The following is a 27212-nucleotide window of genomic DNA, read 5'->3' on the forward strand; positions in this document are numbered from 1 at the left end:
AAATGTCCAAGGTGGAGTATGCAGAACACTGACCTGATCCATGTATTTATCCATACTGTATACGCTACTTAAGGCAACTAGCCATCCAGAAATACTCACAATGGAACCTCTTAGTCCAGCAGACAGCAGGATGAAGTTTGCAAAATGATCTATAGCTTATTTTAATGCAATTTTAGATTATCCTATACACATAAAGCAGTATTCCACCTGTTGGACAGGTGTCAGCATTGTGAATTTTGCCATGGCAACCAAGCTGCATAGCAACCATACAAATTTTATTAAACTGTTTCTTTTGGTTTAATTTTTACTGATTTGTCAACATAATAGCATCTTATGCATTACTGTTTATCATACAGTGCAACAGTACTGTATAGTAGGGACCACAAATATTTGGGTGTGGCCCACAAAAATATCACCCAAAAACCAGCCTCAATTTTTCCTGGCGACAATGAGGCAGTATTGGTTAGGTGGAAGTAAGCTCAAACAAGCTTTCAGATCGACCTGAAATGCTTAACAAGTTGCTATAGATTTTTTCTAAATTATTAAACAGAATTTTCTACTGGCTGGCTGATGATTCCTTCAGACAAGTGCAACTCAATAACAGCTAAGGCTACAGGCTTGATTTTTTCACTGTACGACATTGCTTCAGCCGGACATGTGCCTTTTGGCATACCGCAGTACATACAATGCATTCTTCATAGACTTACCGGTGTCCTCCTTTGTGTCCCATTTATCTTGACTGACAATGAAAGGTGTCGATTTGCATGATGGCTTCCCTTTGTAACAGAAATTGTCCGTATTTTTCATAGTGGCTACTTTGATTGCAGAGGTGCTTTTTGAACAGTTCTTGATTTGTAATGCTGTGTAACAGCTGACAACGAAGCGTATTGGATACTTCACTTTTCAGACGGTAATTGGTAGTTGGGGCACGCGACACTGTTTTTTTTCTTTTGATGCAGTATGCATGGGTCCACCAGTCATAATTTAAAAAGTTAACAAAGAAATACACAAAAAGTTGCAGTTTTCAACTGGAGTAGGGACCATTGCACATTGAAAAAAGGTGTTATATCCCTACTGTGCTCAAGATAACATAATGGAGATTCACAGTAGGGATATAACACTTCTTATTGTTTTACTGTGATTTAATATCTTGCACTACTCCAGCTTGTTTCAGCACTTTTTATCAATGTGCTATGGTCCCTACTCTAGTTGAGAATTCCAAATTTTTTGTGTACTTGTGATATATAACTGGTAGATGCAAACAGTATTATGAACACAACATCTGACTGGCCTATATCTGATGGAATTATTAAGTCATTTAGTTAGTTTCATGGATGATGCTAAATAAGTACTCCATCTCTTTTTGTACATGTAGCTATTCATAGCCTCCTGTAAAATGAGCCAACATAAAATGACAAAAATTAATTGAGTGTATCCATCATGTTGGTTAATACTGTATTCATAGTACTTGGAATACGTATTACAATTATCACATATTTTGTTTGTGAAGCCATGTAGTTAACCCTAGCTACAGTGTCCACTTAATCTATCACCTGATGAGTTGCTGCAGCAGAAATATCTAGCAATATAGTTGTAAGCACTTAGCCTACTTTGTATATTATACTGTCATACATGTGTTTAACAGTTGTACACAATTTTAGCTTGTTTTAACACTTGAATTTGAAGGTGTGCTTATTTGATGCTACTAATGCATGCAAATTAAAGCCATAACATCATGGTAGTTATCATAATCGTGATATGTTGCATCCTACAAGCAAAATTTCCCAATCACGTCACTTCAGCCCTAGCTAGTACCTAATCATGCTGCAATTTCCATGACACGTTTAGAATGTGCGTAGTTTACTATTCACCTCTGATAGGAGTTAATGTTTTTCATTCCTGGCCAAAGCTCTGCTTGTAGCACAATGTATAATAAATTATGAAGTTCAGACCTGATGGCTACTGTCCACTTTTTGTGGTATGTATACAACATCTACACTGTATTGTAGGAATGAGGCCATTGTAGTGAGACATTAGTTGTACTGTTGTAACAGCATTCAAGTTTAAGACTACACATATTTATTTTAAAACCTCATTAATGCTGCTTGTGAAATGTGTAACATAACACTGACTTGTTATAACATACAGTATGGCTACTTGGCATGTATCATAATATATACAGCCCTCAAGATATATGTAGCAGACTAGCAGGTGCCAAACACATTAAGGGTATATACTGTACATGTTGTGCATGCATAAATCTCCAGATGTCACCATAATAGAATGATAAGCACACGTGTGTAATACGCAGAGTTTGTAGGATTAGTGTGCCAAACTAAATAAGCTATAGGTATGATGTGTGCATGGATTTAGCATTATATACACTCTTTCTTGAGTATGAGAATGATAAATGAAACCTACAATGGAAATGCGACATGAAGAGCCATGACCATATTGACTGGAACATGACCACTAAAGAGCATATATTTGTAATAATATATGTTCTTAAATTCTTATAACTCAGCATACCAACTACGCTGACTGTTGTCATTATCAGGTTTATTTTAGACAGTTAGTTGATTAGTCAATGTAACCCACACTGTTAGCTATTTCCTTCAGTGACTGGTATATTTCCTCCAGATTTTCTACAAGTAAATTTCTCAAGAAACATAGAGCCTACACTTTACCACTTGAAACATTTCATTCTGGATATGGGACTGGTTTCAGTTATGGACATTTCCTTGAAGATTCAATACTATGTCCAGTATACTACTGACACATGTGTTGTTACATAAGTGCAATTGTGACAAGTGCTCTCTGAAAATCCTGAGTCTCCAGGTGAGTTTCTAACAAGGCACTTCATCTCACTGTCTCAATACATATACAAATGTGTCAGTCATGTTTGGTTAGCAACAGGATACTATTTTTTGGGATGCTGTTCTGTCCCAGTACATTAAAAGCAGGCTGGAACTTGAAGAATTTTATCTATCTAGAGGAACTAGCTACCCATGCCAGTGTCATCAGGAAATTGATGGCTACTGACTGTGTATGCATTGTTGAACAGCTGGAAGTAGGATAATGGTAGGATTATCAACTATAAACATGCCAGCCTGTTGCAGCATGTTACACACCTGAGAATGACTTTAAAGACCATGCATATGGTCAAGGATCTACATGATGCAAGTCAGTAGCTGTGACTAGTAAAATGCAGTTACATGAAACATCTGAATACAGTTGACACTAAATGACACACATTCAAAGTCCCAGATGGTGAGAGATTGTTTCAACTCACACACTATATACAATCTACACAATGAGGGATGTGTCTTATTTTGCTTACGATTTTGTAATGGTTGTATATTATGTGTATCCTTTGTGTAACTGTGTGTGGGTGTATACTGCACTAGTGTATGAGTTTCCCTTGACAAGAAAGAATAGCTTACGATAATACTGATTGACAATATAAAGGATTAAATGAATCACAGGATAAAGGGAGGATAGGAGCCAAATGATGTATCTCTATATATGATATATGTATCTAGTTGTCAGTGAAGACTCTCTAATTTGGATTTATTTCATGATCAATTACATGACTATTCAGCCTTTAAAATCATTTAACGGTGCTGATACATACTTTGATGTGCCATCACCAGGTGCATACATAGTTATTATCTAGTAATGATCATTATATATAACATATATTTCAGCTATCTAGTTACTGTAACATAAAAATCCACCCTCCCCCCCAGCATGGCTACAATACAGTACTCAGTTCAGGATGCTACAGCACGTGTTAAAAAAAAATTAAGCATGACACACGTTTGTGACGTCAGCGCTGGCCGCCAGTATATTTAATACCAGCTGAGTGTCCCGCCAAGTGTCATTGTTTTAGCGAGGAAGGCTAACTATGGATCCAAAGTATCTACTGCTATCTCTTGTCTGTTGTTTAGTTGGTGCTTCAGACGATCCTTGTGGAAGAAATGAATCGATCGAAATTCACATTATTGGCTTTTTCCCCTGTACTGCCAGTAACGATACCGCAAGAAGGACTCCTGCGGATAATTGTGATGGGATAGACAGAATACCCATTATGAAGTTAGCTCTAGAGGAGATCAATGAGAGATGTGACCTACTACCAGGATATCGACTAGTCGTCGACTATGCTAACTCCGCAGTAAGTGCACGTGCAGGGCAGTAACTATACTGAGTGATTATCATAATACTGGCACGGATGAATCAGAGTAACTATCAGCTTTGTTATTTGTAGCTAAACATTTTCACCACTTCCATGCTTCCTCACGTGGGCAAGACTACTAACTTGCAAGCTACAATAGCTTATATGCTATACAAATAATAACGTACGTACCTGCACACCTACAGCCCAGAGGACACATCTCAAGACTCATGCATGTTTCTTAAACTGTTGCTAGTGGTGATAAAATAACACTTCACAATTGTTATTATGTGTAACGTACGAGTGCATACCTTGCAAATGTGTAGAATCAGTGACCCGTTACTAGCTGTCAATTGCTTGTAAAGTGAATGTCTTTATATTGTAGTGTTGTCATAGCTGGCAAAGGCACAGCTGGGAACAAAAATTACTAAGTTGTTTTCTGCATTCAACATAGTTTTAGTGTTAAAATTCTAACTTGCTGCAGCGCAGGGTTTCAGTAGCTGGATAGTACAAATTTGAGTATGACTACGAAAGCATTCTGTCATGTTATACTTGTGGAAATATGAGTTATCCTAACCAAGAGTTCATAATATTTAAAAACTCTTGCCCTAACTGGTGTGGTATATGTCTGTCTGCTTGCTGTGATGATTCTTGCCTTTCGCCACTATGTTCCATCAGGTTCCAATATCTTCTGCTATCTACACACCTCATGTGATCTCTAACTAGTTGGTAATCTACTTACTGTGCATGTACAAAGTTTAGGAAACAGTTATAGTGCGCTTGGATGTAGAAGAATGTCTAACTATCCCAACATTAGGTATGTGATGTTCTGTGATGTCTATTGAAATGCAAGCTGACTTTGTATAGTAATGATCTACTGATCTTCTTTGGTAATTAGCATAGTACTCACAATGTTTGGGTGTACTGTACAAAATGATAGCAATTATTTACCATAATATTATTAAAGTTGTGTTTTATGTAAACTATGTGGCTTCCTTTGTATGAATTGCTATGTAATTTAAATAATCACCTTTACCAGATGTCATGATTATTATGGTATTGCTGCATCTGTAGTGTTCATCAATTCCACCAGTGTATCATCTTGTCCAACAAACTGATCCATCACAACCAGCTAAACTAATGATCCTTGGAACTGCTTGTTCTACAGCTAGCACAATTATGGGAGAAATTGCTGAGAGGCGCTTAAACATTACACAAGTAAGGGCTGAATAGTGTATGACACACAAACACTCTGACTCACTGTGGTATGCTGTTAATAGAGAACCATTTTCTATATAATGGTCATAGCTAGTGGCTATGTGTACATGTTCACACAGTAGAGATTCAAATGTTATGAGTCACCATTTATCTTCCTGTTGATTACTATATAGTTCTTAGAAGAAGGAGTTTCTTTATATTCTAATACTAACTTCCTCTGTGCTGGTATGTGTAGGATCAAATATCTCTCTGGAATGCATGTATAAACAATGTGGTTGGCTTGTTCCTGTAATTATTATGTATCCATGTTAACAGGTCTCCTATACAGCTTCATCTTCATCATTTGAGAATAGAACAAAATACCCCAGATTTTATCGAATGATACCAATTTCTATGGAATTTGCTAATGGATATGCTGCACTGATTAAGAACCAGGGCTGGAAAAAAGTTGCAGTAATATCATCCATCGATGATTTTACAAAAGTGGTAGGTAATGTTGTGTAGATATTCATTTCCTAGAGGGAAGCTTACTTGTATTTCTACTATTGCTATCTGAATAGTCGGTCACCTTTAATTTAGCAATTAATAAGTGCTGATACCAGTATGAACAAACTTGTGACAGTAATATTATACATGTAGGTAGCTAAGTGGACAGATCCTTTTTAGTATTATCATGTAGGCAATTATTAAACGTGACATATTCAAATGTAAATTTGAGCATCACTTGTCATGTCAAAATATTTTTAATACACGTGTCCACGTTTCATGTGTGTATGTGTGTGGGTACATGTAGTTAGACAATAATTTTACACACCACTGACTACTGGTGATCATACTGAGCGATTATAAGCATGATCTATCAGTCCATGTATGCAGCAAGACAGATGAAATTATATAACAGATGGATTTAGCTTGCAAAAGTCTTTTTAATGAATTTGCTCTGTGTGTTGGGTGTGTGATTATTCAGCCACAGTTAGATGCTGTTTATCATATGAGTTGACTTGTTTCCTCATCATGCTAGCGTTTATTCTGCCCATTATTAGTAGGGAAGTATATTGAGTAAGGAGTGGACCAGTGGGAGTACAGTATTATAATTTAAGAAGTAAGGAGTGGAGGAAGTGATAGGGTGATGGTGGTATATTTTACATGGGGGATGACTGACCAACTAGATTAACAGCTTATTGCTCCCAAGTTCATACTAGAAAGCTCACATGTATTAACATGCATATATGCTTTGTAGCTCTAGATCATAATATCACAATGTTTTTTTATAACACGTTAAATTACATTTAAGTTTGTGCCTAGTGTAGTGGAGGAGTTTGGTGTTGTGATGGTAGCAAATCTCTTAATATGATATTTGTTATGTGAATGCTGATAGTATTATGGGACACATGCCATCTTAACTTTGATATATCATGTTGCACAATTTTCATTTCACACCTGCTATGGCCCCCCTAAATTTTTTATGCTTCCTTGATGTTAACTACTCAAATTACTGGCTAGCTCGTGATGTCAAGACAATTCACAACACATAATATATTTGCAACGCACGCCGAACATGTCAACATCAGTCTGTTTATTGTGACAATTGTTACCCTCTGAATAGCTCAATAGCCGCACTGTACAAGTTCTAAAAAAGGAGTCGATAGATGTCATACTGGATACTTGTTTTGCTAATGATGAAGTTGAACTTGAGCTAGTCACCAGACAAATTAAGGTGACCATCACAACAATAGGGTATTGGTATGAATGATGTGTGTTATGTAGCAAGTCAATGCCAGAATAATCATAGCCTGGATATCTCCCTCTTCACCTAAAAACTTCAGAAAGTTTTGGTGCAAGGTAGCTATTAACATTGTGTAATGTACTTAGGAAAGTGTGCCAGTGTGTCCAAGTAGTGGCACTATTAATCATTTAACTGATGTGGTGTGTATTTTAGGCCATTCTAAGCAAACTAACTGGACCAGATTTTGTGTGGCTCTTTCCTGGATGGTTTAACTCTGACTGGTGGAATGTCACTGACACAGAGTGTCCCCCTGAAAAAATGAGAAATGCTCTAGAGCACTCCTTAGGGTTTAGAGGAAATAGTGAGCACACAAGAAATCGCTCAAGGATATTATTAGAAACATCAAACAAGGTAAAGCATTTTTCAGCACAAAATTACCTCATAGAAGTGTTTTGTGTCTACAGAATGTGTCACAATTTATGGAAGATCTATCAAAGAAGGAGAAGGAATTGGGGAACATTAAAACTGATGTGTTGTTAACTACCGGATATGTGTATGATGCAATGTGGACCATTGCTCTTGCCTTAAACTCATCCATATCAATACTGGAAGATAGAAAGTTGGGAAGACTGGAAGACTTCACTTATAATTCAACTGAAATGGCAAATGTGTTCACTGAAGCTGTTGCAAATGTGTCATTTCAAGGAATATCGGTTAGTACCAGTGTTGTATGCATACACGTGTTGTTTGATGACTATTGGTCTCCTTAACTAATGAATTACTGATAATATAGTTATTTGTTAATAGACCATACTCAGAATTCCAATTACTTTTACATTCATTGCTTGCATCATATGTCACTAACATGAGAGAATGTCAAATATATGTAATTGTGCAAGCTATATGAGTTTAAAGAGTGCAAGTTTCTAACCCTAACCTCCAGTGAGGACATTTATTATCTATAGTAACAATAATCACAGGAAAGTAATTAATGTGACAGTCAGTATACTGTGATATTAATAGTCCACCTGAGTACCCCACTGGTGTTTGTGGTTGTATTCTGTTGCCGTAACAACAAATATGATGTGTATGCTTTTACAGGGTACAGTGTCATTTAATGAAACAAATGGAAACAGAAAAAATCCCTCCCTGCAAATATTTCAGTACAGAGGTAGCTATGTGTATTGTGTAGTGTGTATATATATATGTGTGTATGTGGTGTGTAGGTGTATATGTGTGTGTGTGGTGTGTGTAGTGTGTATATATGTGTGTGTGGTGTGTGTGTAGTGTGCAGGCCTTTGTGTGTTCGTAGTGTAATGCATGCTTGTCTGTCTCTGTCTGTCTGTCTGTTCATCTGCCTTAAGTTTAACCAGATTGTTGAAAACAATAAACTCAGTAATGTTTCTGCCTATCACAACATACTTCCTTCCAGGAAATCATCTATTAATAATACACATCTCAACACAGTGACAGAAACTGGCAAGATTAATTCATTATGATGTATTTGTGATCACTGTTGGTGTCTGATGGCTTCACCATTCCATTTGCCTAATTAACACAATAAATAAAGTTTGTGCATTAGCTAATTGCATTTGAGTATGCCACGCATTGTAATGTACGTATCAGCTAATGGTTTTGCTTTTGGATTTTTGTGTGTGTGTGTAGTGTGAGTATGTGTGTGTGTGTGTGTGTGTGTGTGTGTGTGTGTGTGTGTGTGTGTGTGCGTGTGTGTGCGTGTGTGTGTGTGTGCGTGTGTGTGTGTGTGCGTGTGTGTGTGTGTATAGTGTGTGTGTGTAGTGTGAGTATGTGTGTGTATGTGTGTGTGTGTGTGTGTGTGTGTGTGCGTGTGGGTGTGTGCGTGTGGGTGTGTGCGTGTGCGTGTGCGTGTGTGTGTGTAGTGTGTGTGTAGTGTGTGTGTAGTGTGTGTGTGTGTGTGTAGTGTGTGTGTGTGTGTGTAGTGTGTGTGTGTAGTGTGTGTGGTGTGTGTGTGTGTGTGTGTGTAGTGTGTGTGTGTGTGTAGTGGTGTGTGTAGTGTGTGTGTGTGTGTGTGTAGTGTGTGTGTAGTGTGTGTGTTTGTACAATTGTCCACCAATTTATTTCTAAAATCCACTGTTCTCAAAATTTGACATGTTTATTTTCAATGAAATTTTACTACCAATAATATGTTCTATTACAGTGGTTGCCAGCATTTCACCTTGGAATAATTTTTGTGTAGTATTCAACCCAAGAAGGCTCAGTTACCACAACCTAATCACAATAACTAAATAATGCAATTGCATGTATTAGCTGATGTCTACATGCTCTTAATCATTTCAGTTAACACAACACATCCGGATGGTATACATCCAGTGATGATATTTGACCCATCAGTGACGGATGATAAACTTAGTAAAATAAATGAGTCGGAATCATTGGAGTGGCAAGGTACTGAACAACTGTGTATGTATGTATGCCACTATAACATTGTGTCATCTTCTTAGGAGGTACTAAGCCCATTGATGGTCCCACTCCAGTTATGATTATGAGCAGTTTAACAGAATGTGTGATAGCTGGTGTTGTGTCTTCTATTGGAATATTATCAACAATCTTCTTCTTTGCTTTTAACGTCTATTTTAACAAGAACTTGTAAGTCATTATTTAATATTTGAAGACAGGAATTGTATTGTAATTGCAGTGCTTTGCTCTGTACATTAGAATTACCTTAAGGTTGTCCTTTTCAAAGACACAGTTTACAAGTAGAGGCAATTATCACAGACATTGTGAGAGAGGCTAACTATACAGAGTCCTTTGCTAAAAGGTCCTGTAGAGAGTTCTATTGTACCCTGTACCCCATTAAATACACCCGCGCATGAATATCACAGAATACTACTGTTAGCTGTATGTTATTGTCACATAAAAAAAACCTATTCTAAATTTCTAAGGATGCATATCACCACTACCTATTTATCACTAGGGTTGTAAAGCGGAGCAGTTACCAGCTAAACTCATTCATTTTAATAGCAGTGTTTGTAGGGTTTGTTGGTACCCTCCTACATGTTATTAAGCTAGATGATGATATGTCTGAAGTTGTCACTACAACTATTTGTAATGTAAGTTGAATCACTGATTTTAAAAAAATTGTTTAACTAGTTCATGTACACAGGCAAGAAACTGGGCTAGTCATTTAGCATTTGTCCTCGCTTTTAGTGCACTGTTTACTAAGGTTTGGAGGCTGTACAAGTTATTCTTCAACAAGAACTTGACTCATTATGTAAGTGTGCGTTCATTTTGTTATGTAGCTATGCCAACTTACCATCATTTATTGCTACACAGAAATATCTATCTGATAGTTATCTCTTTCTGATGGTAGCAGTCATAGTATCACCAACTTTGTTGTTGTTGATTGTTCAATCTGCAGCATTTCCACTGACATGGCAAAGCTCCACAAAAACTAGTGAGGTAAAAAGCTGCTGTGTGTTCTATTAGAGTATTTGACAGTTCAGAACTTAGATAATCTATACTGACAACAGTTAAGCTGTGAAAAAGTGTAGCCTTCATGTTAACATGACATTGGTTTCATTTACCTTTAATTCCTATAAAGGCCAATTATCCTCCAACACTCAGGAGAATGTATACTGTGTTCTTAGTACTAGATAGCTTAATTAGGTAGCTCACACCACTCAGAATAGTCTACCCTAGCTATTTACAAAAGTGGATGAGAAACTATTAAGGGTTACAGCTTAACTGTGTTATGGTATAAACTGGTTATTAATACCTTTATGAATGTACCACTCTAATGCAACAATCAATTGCACAATTTGCACTCTATAAGAACAGTTGTTTGATTATGTTTTTTATCTAATAAGTGAGATAGATTGCAGCAGTAGCTCAGCAGTTACAGCAAGTGTGGAGCCCCCTGGTTCAAACACATGTTACTTTTATAATCATGACTGTTCTATTAGAGTATCTCAATCTACGACTTTGTAGCTGTTCCATTTGCTTCATTTTATTTAATTAGCCACAAAGTAGTTAACATATTATTCCAATAAGTTAACTGTGACAGAATCAGCAATTTATTTGACTGCCAATTTGGAAGGTATAAGAATAAAGATGTGCTTGAAATGATGCACAGAAAAGCAAAGAATTATCAATTATTATTATTATTATTATGTATAATTTTTATTGTAAGAATGGCTATAGCAATTTAATCCAAATTTGTCACGTGAACTACCCAACCCATCAGGGACTTTCAGTTGTATATTTAGAGAAGTTACTCTGCATGTATAAAAATGTTGTTTCTGTTAAAAATACCACACAGGTGGTTTCTTGGGCTACACACTGCTGACCCTACAACATGCTGCGATAAAAAATACTTTAACTAGGAATTTTAAAATACAAAAATAATAAAGTCTGATTAGCGATTACAGATAGGCTTGTGCCAATTATTCTGGCATAATTTTGAGTATAATAGGCTAGCAAAAGCACCAAGCATTATCCCAGCATAATAGGATGATTTTCAAGATTTTTAATTAATGCACAATGCGTGCACCAAAAATACAGCAAAAATACGTTATACCAAAAATGTGCAATGTTGTTGTTTCTTTGCTGATTATTCATACGTACGTCAGAAATAAAATCGAGATACTCTAATAGGGTAGTCACTTACTCTAATAGAGCAGTCAGGATTTACTATAATATAACACCCAACTCTAGAGCATTTGAAAGCATAATTTTGAGCATAATAGGCTGGATTTTTTAGCACTGCTCAAAAGCTTAATTGGCTCAAGCCTAATTTACAGACATAAAATGTATAGTGAAACAAGGAGGTCATCTATAACTAGTGGATATTCCCTAGTTCAGTCTATGTCCACTAGTAGATGACTGGCAAACCAGTCACCCTTTTTACTCCCTTGATCCCTAATCAAACTGAAATCCCTATAATTATCTTTGTTTACAACATTATGACTGGCGAACCAGTACCATATCAAAAGAAAGATGACACCAGATTAATTTTAATGTTTTCATCTACCAATTACAGAAAAGTGAAGTTACCATTATGTGCTTCATTTTCAGCTATGTTCACTGCATTACAAGAAAAGAATAATACAAGAAGCCCCTCTTCAGTACAGAAAATATGGATGGTTCCCATTGCAAATGTAGAGAAGCCATCATGCGCTATGTCCATGATGTATGCACTGTAGCCTACAATGCATGCATCGTACGTACTGCAGTATGCCAAAAAGCACAGGCCAAGCCAAAGTGATGTCTAATTCAACCTTAACTGTTATCGAGTTATGTTTGTCTGAAGGCATCAGGTATTTAGTTAGTCAGTAGAAAATTGTGCTGAATAATCATACAGTACAATAGTACTGTAAATTAGGGATCATGGAGGTTTGGTTTTTTCTAGCCAAAAATATCACCCAAAAACCAGCTCCACAATACCATCCTGGTGCCTTGGCAGTATTGGTTAGGTATAACCAAGTCCAGACGTGCCTTCAGTATGATCCTAATTGCTTCCAATAGGTAGCTACAACTTTTTTTCTACTGCCTGACTAACTGCCTGATTATTTTTTATGGTAATGCTACTGATGCCTTCAGACAAGTGTAACTCGATATTGGCTAAGGCTACAGGCTTGATTTTTTTAACTTTTCAACATTGCTTCATCCCTAGATGAGCTTTTTGGCATACTGCAGTATGTAAAATGTACACATCATGTACTTACCTTTATCCTCCTTTGTGTCCCATTTCTTTTTGCTCGACTTCCCAAAGTGTCAATTTGCAGTAACACGATGCATGGCTACCTGTTTGTAAATGGGTGGATTTCCCATGGTGACTGGATGATTACAGAGGCATTCTTTGTTTGTAACGCTGTGTAATGGGTTGAACATATAGCTGAAAGTAAAGTGGAATAGTCGTTCACTTTTCAAGTCAGTAATATTATTGATAGCTAAGGCGTGAGTTCAGATGAAAACATTAACTCTGGTGCTATTCTTTCTTTTGATGCGGTATGTATGGGTTCACCAGTCATAGCAATGTTAAGAAAAAAGTAAACAAACCAGTATAAGGAAATATTAGGATTTTAAGCTTGATTAGGGATCATGTTCACTAGTATATCTGCAGGTGTAGGCAATCTTCCTTGTTTCCTCCTTGCCGTAACTTTTTCTTTACACTTGTTTTTTAAAAATAATTTTGTAGCAACCTATTGGTAGCATTTGACACAAGTGGACTCTGAAAGCTCTAAACTATTAATTGATTTTCTTATCTTTTCTCACCTATATTTTGCTCTGGGGTCCCTCTCTAACTCAACAATCATCACAATGTCTGCTGTAACTCAAAATAGAAATGCTTGTCTGATAATCCCTGAGATCATACATGTAAACCAAACTCATTATCATACAAGGTTAAGCCATTTTTTGTGTCTCCAAAATTAATGCAATCTTACCTTCTCACAGTGTTTCGTTAGACATAGTGTGTGAATGCTATCCCACCAGGGACCTGTGAGAAGGCTAAAGCCTCTGAATAATACATTCTATTGGTGGAACAGTGCACTGGCTTCCCTTCATGATACCATTACCAGATGCCATTTTAATAGTTTTGTTAGTCTTGTTTGCAATGGATGAACCAGATTAACTGTATAATAGTTATTTGTTGTCTAGTGTTGTGTTTACTGTTGTTTGTTTTTTGTAGTTATTTTGTTTATGTATTGTATTGTCTCTGCTGTTGCCTCTGCAAGGAAGGACAGTTTTAGCTTTACATTTATTTAGCAACTTACACTACTAACTTCTCTCAAACCCAAGGAATTTTAAACCCATTCATGACCAAATTCTCAGGGACCACTGGTCAAATTGCCATACTTACAATCCAGTACACAGAACTACTTAGTAACCATATATCTAACAAACATTCATTGAGGTGAAGGGAATGCCTTTCCTGTCATCCCAAATGTAGAATAAGATTGAATTTTATGTTCTAAATGAAATATAACATTGGTGCACATCAGTTTAGCAATGCAAGTGTCTGTGATTTACTTTATTCATTAATGATGTAACTGTCACACTACAATACATCATCAACCACAAAATAGTTACATTCACATACAACACTCTTGCATCAGACATTTTGGCTATGAATATACCTTGATACATTGATTTTCTGTTTCTGTTGTATGTATATCATAGTTACTGATGTTTTCATTGTAGGATCACATTTCAACAAAGGAAATATACTCTGAATGTCGTGAAGAACACGAGTTCATATTTCTACCCCTTTATTACACTAAAAATGGCCTACTAGCAATCGTCAGTGTAATAGTAGCTTACCAGACACAGAAACATATTCCAAAGTTTGGAAAATATCACAAATATCATGAGTCAGCTGTAATCAACCTGACAACAATACTAGCTGTCCTGTTGTCCTCTATTTGTCAAGTTGTTGTGATCATTCTTCGTATAAATCAAATTCAAGAAGGAGTATTATTAGTGATTACACTTCGTGATTGTCTGTGGATGTTTCCAATGATCTATTTGTTGTTTATTCCTAAGGTATGACAAATATTAACATTGTCCATATAAGTATGCAGCTTACATTTTTACTTGTAGGTTTATAGAGTGTTCCGCCACTCACCACAGCAAATGAGACGAGTCTCTGTTACTAGTTTAGTGTACTCTTCGACATCTTTCTTTGCCAGAAGATACTCTTTAAGAAGAAATACAATAATAGCGGAGGACAAGTCACCCAGTGTTGAAGTATTACAGGATGACAACAGCTCCGACACAAGACCAAAATCAGAGGACCAAATTGATGGGCTAGATAAATCACCAGATCATATCATTCAGACTGAAAATGAGTTGCCTTTTTGGCATTATTATAAAATTACTACAGTTTAGTAACTGCACATTCCAAACTGTACATGTACGTATGTATCAGTAACACATGCAGTGTAGCCAACACAATTAATTTTACATTTTGTACTAAAGATATGTAAAATACATTACAGTCATGCAGTTACCTTGTGCGGTCTATTATCAGTAGGTCTTGTTCCCAGTTGCATGTGTACATATATACATTATAGGATTCAACATAATTGATTGCTTGCTATATTAAGCAGAAATGACTTACAACAAGGGATGATACTACAGCCATAAGGCATGCATGCTGTGCACTCTACAATATTCATAACACATTTGTCAAAGTGATCATTTCAACAACAATGTGTGGGTGCCGTCATACTGAAGATATATTGATTACTGACTGAGTACACCACACACATTCCTGACACAAAAGCAAGCAACATTGTTACAAAAACATTAGTCATTTATGGGATGTCAGATCATTTACTATTGTTGACCACATGTAAACTACCACTGTTTATTTATCACTTATACCACATGTAAACTGTAGTTTTGATTTCAGTGGGGTGGCTATAGAACATGTATATATAGTAACTATACTATCTATCAATAGACCAGACGATATATGCTTTGACTTCTTCCATTGACATAGATAATAATACTGTTGTCTTTTAACTGATTGTACAGTCAACTGAATAAACAAGGATGTCATGCATCTGTGGAACAGATCCTCTTTTCCACAAGAGACAACATGATTTTCATAAAACTGCAGCTGTGAAATATTTATTATAGTTAATCAAACTATAATTACAATAATTAAGTGATGATCATTATGAACCTAAACCACACAAGAGCTAGTCCTTAATGGATGATGATGTAATGAAGGTAACTTGATCTTCTTAATGGCACATGCATAACACACACCCGACATTTAGTGAACCCATAAGATTGTTATGTGCACAAATGAGGTCTCTGATGTACTCACTATTGTATAAGTTAAACAATGCTGACTTTAAACAATGCCATATAATACTCATTATATGAAACCTTGGCATCAAGTGATGGTTTTGTTGACAAGAAAGAACATAGAAATTCCAACTGTCAATGACAACAATATTTGAGGATAGCTATAGCTACGTGGCTCTAATTAAAAATCTTATTAGCTTATGTCTGCTACACACAATAATTCACTGACCACCCTAACACCCGCTAGACCGTAACAAGGTTCACTAAGCTTAACATTGTTATGTAGTCTAACCCATTTATATCAGGTACAACAAGCAGTGACTTTACATGTACTCAGTACAGTACAATGGGCTGAGACTACCTTAACAAGTAGCTGGTTATAAGTAAATTGGAACAAACCACAAGTCAGTAACTATGAGCAAGCAATTGCAAAAATTATCAAACACCAGTGACGACCATGTTTGGACCTTTTGATTTGTGATACTGTTTCAGTTTATGTGATAATTACAGTATGGTTCCTTATTTCATACAGGATGAATGTGTTATTATGAATACTAGCAGTGGGTGCTAAGAGCCTACTCCCAATTAGATCAGTAGATATACAAAAATTGCACTGGGGGATTGCTTCACAACAAAACATCAGCCTGATGATAACAAATTTGATGAATCATTATGAATTGTCTACTTTAATTTTTCAAACCCAGCCTGGCCTCACTGCACCTTAAAAAGTGTGTGGGTGTTCAGATCTAGCAATGATTCTGTGATTTTTATTTATCTATCACTCAAGCTTTCCCTGTTGTGACTGATAAAGCACTTTAGGACTTGTCTGTTCATGCAGCTATTGCACGCACGAACGCACGCACGCACGCACGCACGCACGCACACACAAGTACACACACGCACGTACACACACACGCGCATGCACACACACGCACGTACACGTACACACACGCATGCACGTACACACACACACGGCACGTACACACACACACACACGCACGTACACGTACATACACGTACACACACACACGCATGTACACACACACACGGCACGTACACACACACACACACACACACACACACACACACACGTACGTACGTACGTACGTACACACACGCACGCACACACGCACGCACGCACGCACGCACGCACGCACGTACACACACGCACGCACACACACACACCATAGATACTGCGGTTTTCCAAGTTCTTGCAATGCGAAGCGTCATGCGCTATACAAGTATGTACGTGCGCGGTTGTTCAACAGTGGATTTTCAGTGACGACTACTGCCTCACAGGACTTCAAGCATGCCTACGCATACAAATCGACAGCCTCAGAACATTACAGGTGTAGTTAAAGAACTGCGCATACTGACACAATAATAACGCATGACGCTTTGCATTGCAAGAACTTAGAAAACCGCAGTAATATAGTAATTGCTATATCCACACACACAGCGACTCCCCACGGATTCCGCTCGTAAAAACCTGATCACTACAAAACGGAAGTGGTTGGTTTAGATTTAACACACGTTTAGGAAGGCTGCCAGACTAATTGTTACGGCTGCAACATTGGAATGCGTGTGCTGTTTTTGCTCGCTACCTGGTGTTTAGCTAGTGCTTTGGACGATCCTTGTGGAAGAAATGAATCAACTGATATTCACATAATCGGATTTTTCCCCTGTACTGCCAGTAACGATACTAGAGGTATTAGAGTGGATAATTGTGATGGGATAGACAGAATACCCATTATGAAGTTAGCTCTAGAGGAGATCAATGAGAGATGTGACCTACTACCAGGATATCGACTAGTCGTCGACTATGCTAACTCCGCAGTAAGTTGTATAGCTACGTAGCTACGCCGTGTCATTCAGCTACACAGCCTGCAGTACAGTGACGGTCGGGGTCTTTGGCCCGTCTATCCGTATGCTATAAATTCTTTTAGCCGCAACTGAAAAGTGAGTCCAGCTAGGCTGAGCAATAACGGGTTTTCCAGCATTGAATTGCCACACCCCCTTCAATAACAGCTTTCTCAACTTACTGTATGTGTGGAAGTTGGCAACCGGCTTGAGCCTGGCTATCTGTACGCATCACTCACATTGAACTGATTTGTGTTCCATTTCTATTTAGCTGCAGCTAAAGTGTTTTGTCTATAGCTCGATCTGGGGCCATATCACATGTTCACACAACTGCTGATACATGCATGCAGCTACTGAAAGTTCACATACAATGTGTAGCTACGTACTGGTTACCCATGATAGCTGAGAACTACTGCCCACTATAACAGTACTGGCATGGTCACAAAAGGGCTAAAATTAATACTTAGGTTAAAGGAAGAAAATTCATCCCTCCTGGAGGAGACTGAGTGTGGCGTCTGACTATAGTAATTGGGTGGCCTGCAGTTTGATTCCTGGGATTTTTTTGGTCCGTCTCATGTTATTAGCCATTTTAAGTAACATCAATGTGTTTAAGTCCTGTGTATTAGGTTAGGTTAGGTAACTGAAAGGCTGAAGCACAAGTTGCTGTAGACCTTCAATGCTAGGCACTGTAAAGCAGTAATAAGAATATAACAACAATAAAGCAGAGAGTCACAATCTTGACACTGAAACTATTGAATGTATAAAATAATCCCAGCAATAGCTAGTCTGTGCATTAAGTATATTAAATTGTATGGTCTAGTACTACAAAATGAAGGTGTGTTCTCTAGGGAGTGATCCTCAACAATGTTTGGATCTTATTATCAATTAATTAACGCACATCTTGTACTTTCTAACTACATACTGCCATTGTTGTAGTGGGACCATGTAATTCCATTACAAACCACATAAACTACATTAGCTGATGTTCATTGTTCACTGCTTATACAGTTCACACATGTACTGCAGTCCATCAATACTTGAATTGTTATGGGACAAAGTGTTCAAATATTCTGAAGTCTTGGTAGGACCAACAGCATTAATTTTAACTATAGTAGACATCTCTGTCATAATTTATAAGAAAAATGTGACACAGCAGGGACTATAGACAGAAACAAAATACAGTCAAAACACACAGTAATAATGAACTGATGTGGTCTCCAATGTGTGGTAGAAATCACTCTATTGGAGAACAATTAAGCACATTGCCTCCAGTGCTTGGTCCCATTTAGTCTTCAGTGTAACAACAGAAATAAATCATAGCAAAACAGTGGATCTCAACTAGCCATCTAGTGCAATCATAATTTCTAGCAATAAACGATTAAGTAAAAGCATTCTAGTCTTTCATTTTAAATATATGAACAATGGTAAGGCAAGGATTGTAAATTAGGTAAGGATACCTTTTTGTATATGTAACACTGGACTCGTACACAGTTGCCAGTCTTATTTGGTGGCTGGAGTGAACATTCCTTGAAAATAATAAACAACCAGGTCATATGGTATACGTGTATATATGTCTTAAAAGAATGTCAGTATTCCCACAAGGTCAAGCACTGTTTAGCTATATATATATATCTATCAGAGTATAGACCACATATGACATCATAGCCATTTGTTGTGCTGGTGTCTGTGGCACAGTGTGGGAGTTGTTAGCATCTAGCTCTGTTATTCTCTGTAAGTTATTGCAATTTTGGTATCATTTTGGGCACATTCATTTACTTCATTGTTTTGTTCTGTGGACTGTATTGCGTCATATGCCATCCATATGTCCTGGAAGAGTGGAAGTCATTTGCTATGTCATTTTAAAATGTTGAAAATTTAGTACAGTATTCCCTAGTGTAATGAATCACTTGATGATCTGTACATGTACATGGCCTCCTAATAATGTGTTGCACCATCTTAATAAACCATTTGATCTTTCTTATATTAAAGTTAATATTGCATGATTTGTTATTTCTCATAATTGTGTGACAGAAGCATTTCCAGTTATCAATGCCGGGTACTGTGTATGGTCTTGTATTCACAACCAACATGTCCATCATAATCCTGACATGTGGGCCTGAGATAGTTTTGCAGACATTTAATAGCTATCATATAGCCCATAGCAGTTACTAGTATATTCGAGGATAGTATGTTAATTATATATCACTTTTGTACAGTGTTCATCGATCCCAGCAGTGTACCACCTCATCCAACAAACTGATCCATCACAACCAACTAAACTAATGATCCTTGGAACTGCTTGTTCTGGGGCTTCTTTTGTGATGGGAGAAATTGCCGAGAGACATTTAAACATTACACAAGTGAGTGTTGTATCTCATTCTTTTCATTATGAAATACTATTATAAGACACAATAATGGTCTTGTGGTTTATGTGGTTTGTCATTCAATCACAATCTCAATACAATTGAGGTATCAAATTGTAAAGTTATACATTTAGTACTATGTAGTTATCACTGTTCTCCATACTTGTTTTCCTTATGATAGGTGGCCTACACTGCGTCTGACTCAAAGTTTGCACGAGAGAGACACAGATATCCAAGATTTTATCGGATGGTACCACTAACAGAACAAGTAGCTGATGGATACGTTGCACTGATCAAGCAATTACAGTGGAAGAGAGTTGCAGTGATATCACATGATGATGACTTCAATATTAATGTAAGCACATCTATACAGTCTATTATACAAGACCTGGTTTGCAAAAGGTCTCGGTTTCACAAAATGCATTTTAACTAGGCTATTAGTTATCCTTCTGCCACTCTGCTGCATGGGTCTGCTTTGGTGTGCCCGGCTATGTTTTTGAGCCCTGTATGTGTAAATATTTGGTCAGTGATCTGCTGCTCTGATACTACTCTGTGACTTTTGAAATGTAGCAGTGGACACTCTCAGGGACTGTCACAAGTGTTCTTGGTGGATATAGAGAACCTCCACTGGTTTCAAGCTGAGCCTGGAAGCTTTTCCTTCCATTTCTTTTCCTATAAGTTACTCACCCACCACTCCTAGCACTGCTACCAGATTGAAAAGGCCTTTGGAAATGCCCAAATTTTTGGATGGTATATTTGTCAATTGTGGATTTAGGATTTAAAAAGAGGGAGGGGGCTAACTCAAGGTACTAATGTCTCATGTGAAGGTATACAAAGCGCACCTCCCAGCATGATTTGCATGCTGGAACTAGGGTGGTCTAGGGTATGCCACCCCAGGAAATTTTTGAAAAGTAGATGCTAAAATACTGCAAGTTGGAGACATTTCCACATACAAATGCTTATAATTTGCCTATAAATATTTTATGTACTGCCCTTTAGATTAGGTATAGCTCTGCAGTATTTGTTAATGAAATAGTTTACACAACCAACACCCTCTTACAATTGCACAACAACAGGTGCATGTTAGAATAATAATGTAATTGGAAATGGAAAAGTTTGAAATTTGAATGATATGAGATTGAATCTGAGAGCATTTTCGGTGGCATGTATTGCCATACGTAATGATTGTACAAATAGATGAATCAATTATTAATGAAGGCCTTTAAATAGATCAGTGCACATCATTGTATGTATTAGGGGTGTGCGATAATGAAAATTTTATTATTGTGATAATGTACCTGATTATCACAATTGTCACGATTGTCACGACACTTGACTGCACACGTAATACTATATAAATAAATTTTCCCTGTGTCACTTATTATGCAATTGTGCTTGCTTTATAGCTACCTGTATATCTGGAAACCAGTATCATGACAAAAAAATTGAAAGTATTCATTAGAATTATACCTGGAATTGTAAAATTTCTCATTTCAGGTTGGCCACATGTAGTTTACAGAAGTATCCGGAAATTTTCTATTATCACGATAATGCAATAATAAAAATTTTTGCGATAATGATAATGAATTTTTACAAAAAATCAATTATTCACGATTATCATACAGCACTAGTATGTATAGAGACATCTTTAGGTGCAGACAGATATGGATAAATTCTATAGCAGAACCAACTATTATATATCAGCTGAATGTTCTAGAATAGTAGTCAGGTGACTGCTCTATTAGAGTATCTCAATTTTGTGCACCTCCAATGCTGATCCCAGTGATTCGGACCCTTGTTGTATAACCTTTAGCACAAATCCAGTGATAATTTCTTTTATAAGGTGGGTATTTTGTACTATTATAACTATGCTAAGTCAAAAGTTCAGCATATTTATCAAGTAAAGTCCAAGTGAAGGGGGGATGGCTTCAGCCCCAATAGCCCCTCCTCTAGATCGCCCCTATTTGTATTCCGGAGATAACTATTTATAGCTGCATACATGGTGAAAATCAACTTTAAAAAGTCACTGGTGAGGTATGATGATTGATTGCATTGACACCAGTATATCTTAATTGGTGTAGTACAATGTGCAAAAATACACATAATATACGTACCTCTTAGTAAATTGGGGCACATAATTATGCTGATAATATTAAACTTCAATTGTTACAGTAAAAAAATATGTACATAGAAAGGAAAAGTATAAAAATTCAGGCAATTGAAGATGCTACTACTTTACACTTATCACAAAAATTTACATGATCATCAAACTAGGAGATGTATTCATAAGTCATGACCATCAGTACTTTATCTCTGCATGTATTATTAACATTTTATTATTACTATTAGGTGCAGCAACACACAGTTACAACGTTAAAAGCTAATAATATGCGAGTGTTGATGTCTGCTAGCTTTACTACTGATCCTACTATTGTTCTTGACCAGGTCAAGGTGAGTATATTACACATCAACAGTACTGTATAGTGAATCAATGGTTGATCACAGAAAGTCAATGCCAGGATCATCATAGCTTGGATACCCCACAGTGTGGCCATCAAGTTCTGGTGTACTGTGAGTAAAAATTATTGTTTTGATTGTGAATTATATACACTGTTTGTGTTTAGGTTATTAAAAAACGGTTAGCAGGTCCAGATTTTGTCTGGTTCATTCCTGGTTGGTTCAGAGCTAACTGGTGGGCTGCTGTGGATGGGACTGACTGCACTGCCGAAGAAATGATGACATATTTGGAGCACACTTTGGGAGGCCTTGGTGACAGTGTGCTTGACAGTAATGAATCTCGGTTATTAGTGTCTGATAAGGTATGAGTTTATCATTCTATTTCTTATTGATCTGAAATATCTTCTCAGAATGTAGCTCAGTTTAAAGATGATTTAGAGACAAAAAATGAATTAGGACCAGTTACAACAGATATATTTCTCAACTATGGATATGTGTATGATGCAATATGGACCATTGCTCTTGCCTTAAACTCATCCATATCAATACTGGAAGATAGAGGGTTGGGAAGACTGGAAGACTTCACTTATGATTCAGTTGAAATGGCAAATGTGTTCACTGAAGCTGTTACTAATGTGTCATTTGAGGGAATATCGGTTAGTCCATAGTTATAGGAATAGCAGCCGTCACTTAAACTTGTCTCATCACAGGGACATGTCTCTCTAGAAGAGAATGGTAGTAGAGTGTTCCCTTCAGTAGAGATACGCCAGTATAGAGGTAATATCATGTTTACTAACATGCTTAAAACATTGTTTATAATATATAGGTGGTGTTGCCATGCCAGTGCTACAGTACAATGCAAATGCTAACTTCTCATTGGACATTTTACAATGGCAAGGTAATGTATACTGGTATATGATGAGTGTGTTGACTAACTACCGACACTTTAGGTGGTACATCACCTCCCAGAGATGCTCCTATTCCATCAGTTATAACAAGTAGTTTAGCAGAGTGTGTAATAGCTGGTGTTATGTCTTCTATTGGGATATTGTCAGCAATATTCTTCTTCATCTTTAACCTCTATTATAACCAGCACCCGTAAGTTGTGTTGTTAGATATCACTATATTACCAACATTACTGAAAAGATGTTTATAATTACTTTTAGGGTAGTGAAGCGGAGCAGTTACCGACTCAATTCACTAATTTTAGTAGCAGTTTTGGTAGGATTTGTTGGTACCCTCCTACATATTGTTAAACTAGATGATGATATGTCTGAAGTTGTCACTACAACAATTTGTAATGTAAGTTAAACCACTGATTGTATTATACAACTATATACAGTCCTCACATAGGCAAGGACATGGACTAATGAACTGGCATTTGTAGTTGCATTTGGTGCGCTATTTGCTAAAGTTTGGAGGCTATACAAAGTCTTCTTTAATAAGAGAATGGTTCACCGAGTAAGCACTTTGATGTTTACAATAGTTTGTGGTTACATGTGTTGTCAACTGTACAGAAATACTTGTTAGACAAACACTTGTTTCTGATGGTGGCAGTCATAACAGCACCCACCTTACTGATCCGAATCATTCAAGGTGCAGCTTTTCCATTAAAACTACGAACTGATACAACCATTAATGAGGTTTGAAAATATTTTGTAATGCTGATACATCTCATGTGCTCCTATAGGATGACTTTTCCACTGAAGAGATTTATTCTGAATGTAGAGGACCAAACGAGTTTGTATTCTTAGCACTTTCTTATAGTCAAAATTGCATACTAGCCTTGTTGAGTATGTCAGTGGCTTATGAGACGCAGAAACATGTTCCCAAGTATAATAAATATCACAAGTACCATGAGTCAGCTGTGATCAACCTGACAACAATACTGGCTGTCCTGTTGTCCTCTCTTTGTCAAGCTATTTTGGTAATTTTGAAATTGAATGAAGTTCAAGAAGGAGTATTATTGGTGACCACACTTCATGATTGTCTGTGGATGTTTCCGATGATCTATTTGTTGTTTATTCCAAAGGTACACACTTCTTCATCATATAATTATAATGATATTCATTGTTACAGATCTACAGAGTGTATCGTGGATCGTTTACTGTTGAGAAAACAAGGTTGTCTCACTATTTATCTGTAGCTAGCAATCCATTTTATGGTGGACGTTTATCTTCTTCTTCACTGCCTGGGAGAAGAGGCTCCTCTGTTAGTGTCCTCTCAGAAAGACGGTCATCATTAACAGCCTACTTGGCTGGGAGACGATTTTCAGATGTCAGCATCGCATCAGACCCAAAACTAAGTTGCTCTCATAACACCGATGCTACTACTGCCAGTCCTTTTGTGCCCAAACGAGAAGTCATGTTCTCACCCATACATGAAGAAGTGTCTGACTTTGAAGCTGAGGCTACTGACCAACAAGTGAATACTTCCCAAAAACAATTGCCGCAAATTACTGTAATTTCTGATCAAGTGAGCGTGAAAGGCTCGGATATGTTTTGCAGTGAGCTATACCTAGAACTTCTGGAAGAGCCCACTTTACCAAAGCTCATCACTACTTACAAAAGCACTGCAGTTTAAGGATGGCCCTATTTGTTTATATTTTTAATCCTAGTTTATGGCATGTATCTAGCTACATATCTGTTTAATATATATCTCCACATATCTCTGTATATATTTAAGATAAGACTTAGACTAATGGCAGTAAACATGGTATTAATATGTTTGCAACATACACAGCAAATTATTGCATTGCTTCAAAACAGCTATAGTTTATATAATATTATGACCAATAAATTAGCAGTTTTAGCCTTCAAGGTCACAATATACAAGCAAACAAGGTTGCACAAAGTTAATTTTATGTCTCAGGTGCTCTAGCAGCTATACCAGCGGCTTTACGCAACTCCCTAACATTGACTAGGATGGTGCACCATATATATAGAACAGCAGTGTGCAATTTTGACATCACTGCATTTAATTTTGTTGGGTACCTCCTCCAAAACAACAACAGGGCAGGATATATACTTCTTGTGTATTTAGTGATGTTATCGCTCCGAGTATATTGCTTCAACAACATTAGCTACATGATATTCAATGTTTACAGTACATGACTGGACTGTATCATGTTGCCTGAAGGTGTGTGGCTTATGTATGAGTGGTCTGAAGATACAATGTTGCTGATCCTGTCATTGTAATTAATGTTGATACGATATATTATTATATGGATGTAAGATTTTTGCTAGGCATATATGTACTGCTATAGCAGTATACAGATACATTCCTAGCATGTATGTACTGCTATAGCAGTATATATAGATACATTCCTAGCATGTATGTACTGCTATAGCAGTATATATAGATACATTCCTAGCATGTATGTACTGCTATCTCTACTATACCCTTCTAATTATGTTGGGACCCCACACAAATTTGTGAGGTGAGACAATACTAATGAGTTTGCCAGTAATTTTATCAAACTACATATACAGCACTTAAAACAGCATTTTTGAGTGCATGTGTATGCATGTAAGAAACTTGGTGGTTCCATGAAAGCTAAGTCAACATACACCATCATGATGCATGACTTGATCTCATGTTAGTATAGTATGTTGGCGACACTACTTTGGGATTGCTGCTGCTGCTGTTGTTGTCCTGTGAGTCATATGTGCTTTAAAAATTTATCAGCAAAACAATCCTTGCATGCACATGTCATTTTTGTTGTAGTTGCTATAATGTAGGTATATCTCACATAATTTCTCAGTACTTTAAAATTAAGTTTGATTACTTTTCTGGATGCCAACACAGGCAAACCATCAATACAGTACATTAGTGTATTGTAAAGCAATAACCCTCAGTTCCCATGGCAAAAGCGGGCACCTTGATGAGGGCTCGGTATAGTTAGTCATGTGTGAAACTGTCACTATGTAGTTAGGCTATAACAGGAGACTCCGGGCCATTTTCAAAGAATTTGCATTCACAAATTTAGTTTTTTTGCCATCCACTGATTAGTTATGGAATAGCCTGCCAAATTCAATGGAGGATCTCGAATGTTTTAGTGTTTACATGATTAATAAACTATGCTAATGTAGCTCTAGCATTCTTATGTCTCAACTTGAGACCATGCTCACGTCATATCAAAGAACGTTGCTATAAGACACCTGTGTGTCCTATAATAGAATATGCCTCCACAATGTGGGCTCCTCATACTACCAAAGACATTCATAAAATGAAATATGCTTCAGAGAAGACTGCAGAGCTGCTTTAGGTTTGTGTATAACAAGTATCAGAACAACATCAGAGTTACTAGCTTGCTGAAGTCTCTTGGCTGGTTAACCCTTGAAACTAGAAGGTCATACTTAAACTAAATTTAATTATGATTGTAAGAATTTGATTCATTGTATACGCCCTGATAATTTTAGATCTGCTAGCTACTCATAGCTCATGGACACCAATACCATCTACAATACTACACTGAATGTACTTGTGATTCTTACCAACATTCATTTCCCCCCTCAGCAGTTAGATTGTGGAACTCCTTGCCTTAAGATATAACTACATGTAACGATTAGCTATGGTCAATTTACACAGAAACTGTATAGTACTGCTTTAATATATA

The 27212-nt window shown here is 37.0% G+C and overlaps 2 protein-coding genes across 3 annotated transcripts; both read left to right on the forward strand.

Moving 5' to 3' along the window:
• The first annotated feature begins 3877 nt into the window (after positions 1–3877).
• On the forward strand, positions 3878–15097 carry LOC136265404 (gamma-aminobutyric acid type B receptor subunit 1-like). The gene is made up of 15 exons (XM_066060247.1): positions 3878–4174; positions 5249–5392; positions 5708–5878; positions 6999–7109; positions 7160–7234; positions 7332–7529; positions 7583–7831; positions 8220–8289; positions 9435–9542; positions 9599–9743; positions 10072–10207; positions 10261–10368; positions 10431–10556; positions 14298–14639; positions 14697–15097. Exons 1-15 carry the CDS (start codon positions 3908–3910, stop codon positions 14982–14984), a joined length of 2538 nt encoding a protein of 845 aa, XP_065916319.1. The 5' UTR covers positions 3878–3907; the 3' UTR covers positions 14985–15097.
• Positions 15098–17491: 2394 nt separating this feature from the next.
• On the forward strand, positions 17492–25291 carry LOC136265396 (gamma-aminobutyric acid type B receptor subunit 1-like). 2 transcript variants are annotated; one of them, XM_066060229.1, is made up of 15 exons: positions 17492–17750; positions 19991–20134; positions 20319–20492; positions 22487–22588; positions 22643–22708; positions 22762–22956; positions 23005–23250; positions 23305–23371; positions 23421–23492; positions 23545–23692; positions 23761–23896; positions 23948–24055; positions 24112–24237; positions 24285–24626; positions 24674–25291. In XM_066060229.1, exons 1-15 carry the CDS (start codon positions 17493–17495, stop codon positions 25175–25177), a joined length of 2688 nt encoding a protein of 895 aa, XP_065916301.1. In that variant the 5' UTR covers position 17492; the 3' UTR covers positions 25178–25291. The 2 variants fall into 2 exon arrangements, with proteins under 2 accessions (XP_065916301.1, XP_065916302.1); XM_066060230.1 differs by lacking the exon at positions 24674–25291 and having other exon boundaries at positions 24304–24482.
• Positions 25292–27212: the final 1921 nt, after the last annotated feature.

This window comes from Dysidea avara, chromosome 9 (genome assembly GCF_963678975.1).
Source record: "Dysidea avara chromosome 9, odDysAvar1.4, whole genome shotgun sequence".
NCBI lineage: Eukaryota > Metazoa > Porifera > Demospongiae > Dictyoceratida > Dysideidae > Dysidea > Dysidea avara.

Excerpts from the sequence above, each read along its gene's own strand:
- LOC136265404 (XM_066060247.1), top strand. The coding sequence starts at position 3,908 with ATGGATCCAAAGTATCTACTGCTATCTCTTGTCTGTTGTTTAGTTGGT. Across the intron at positions 7,530-7,582 it reads TATTAGAAACATCAAACAAG|AATGTGTCACAATTTATGGA; the intron begins GTAAAGCATTTT and ends TTGTGTCTACAG. Across the intron at positions 9,543-9,598 it reads GGAATCATTGGAGTGGCAAG|GAGGTACTAAGCCCATTGAT; the intron begins GTACTGAACAAC and ends TCATCTTCTTAG.
- LOC136265396 (XM_066060229.1), top strand. The coding sequence starts at position 17,493 with ATGCGTGTGCTGTTTTTGCTCGCTACCTGGTGTTTAGCTAGTGCTTTG. Across the intron at positions 17,751-19,990 it reads TCGACTATGCTAACTCCGCA|TGTTCATCGATCCCAGCAGT; the intron begins GTAAGTTGTATA and ends ACTTTTGTACAG. Across the intron at positions 22,589-22,642 it reads TTGTTCTTGACCAGGTCAAG|AAAGTCAATGCCAGGATCAT; the intron begins GTGAGTATATTA and ends GGTTGATCACAG.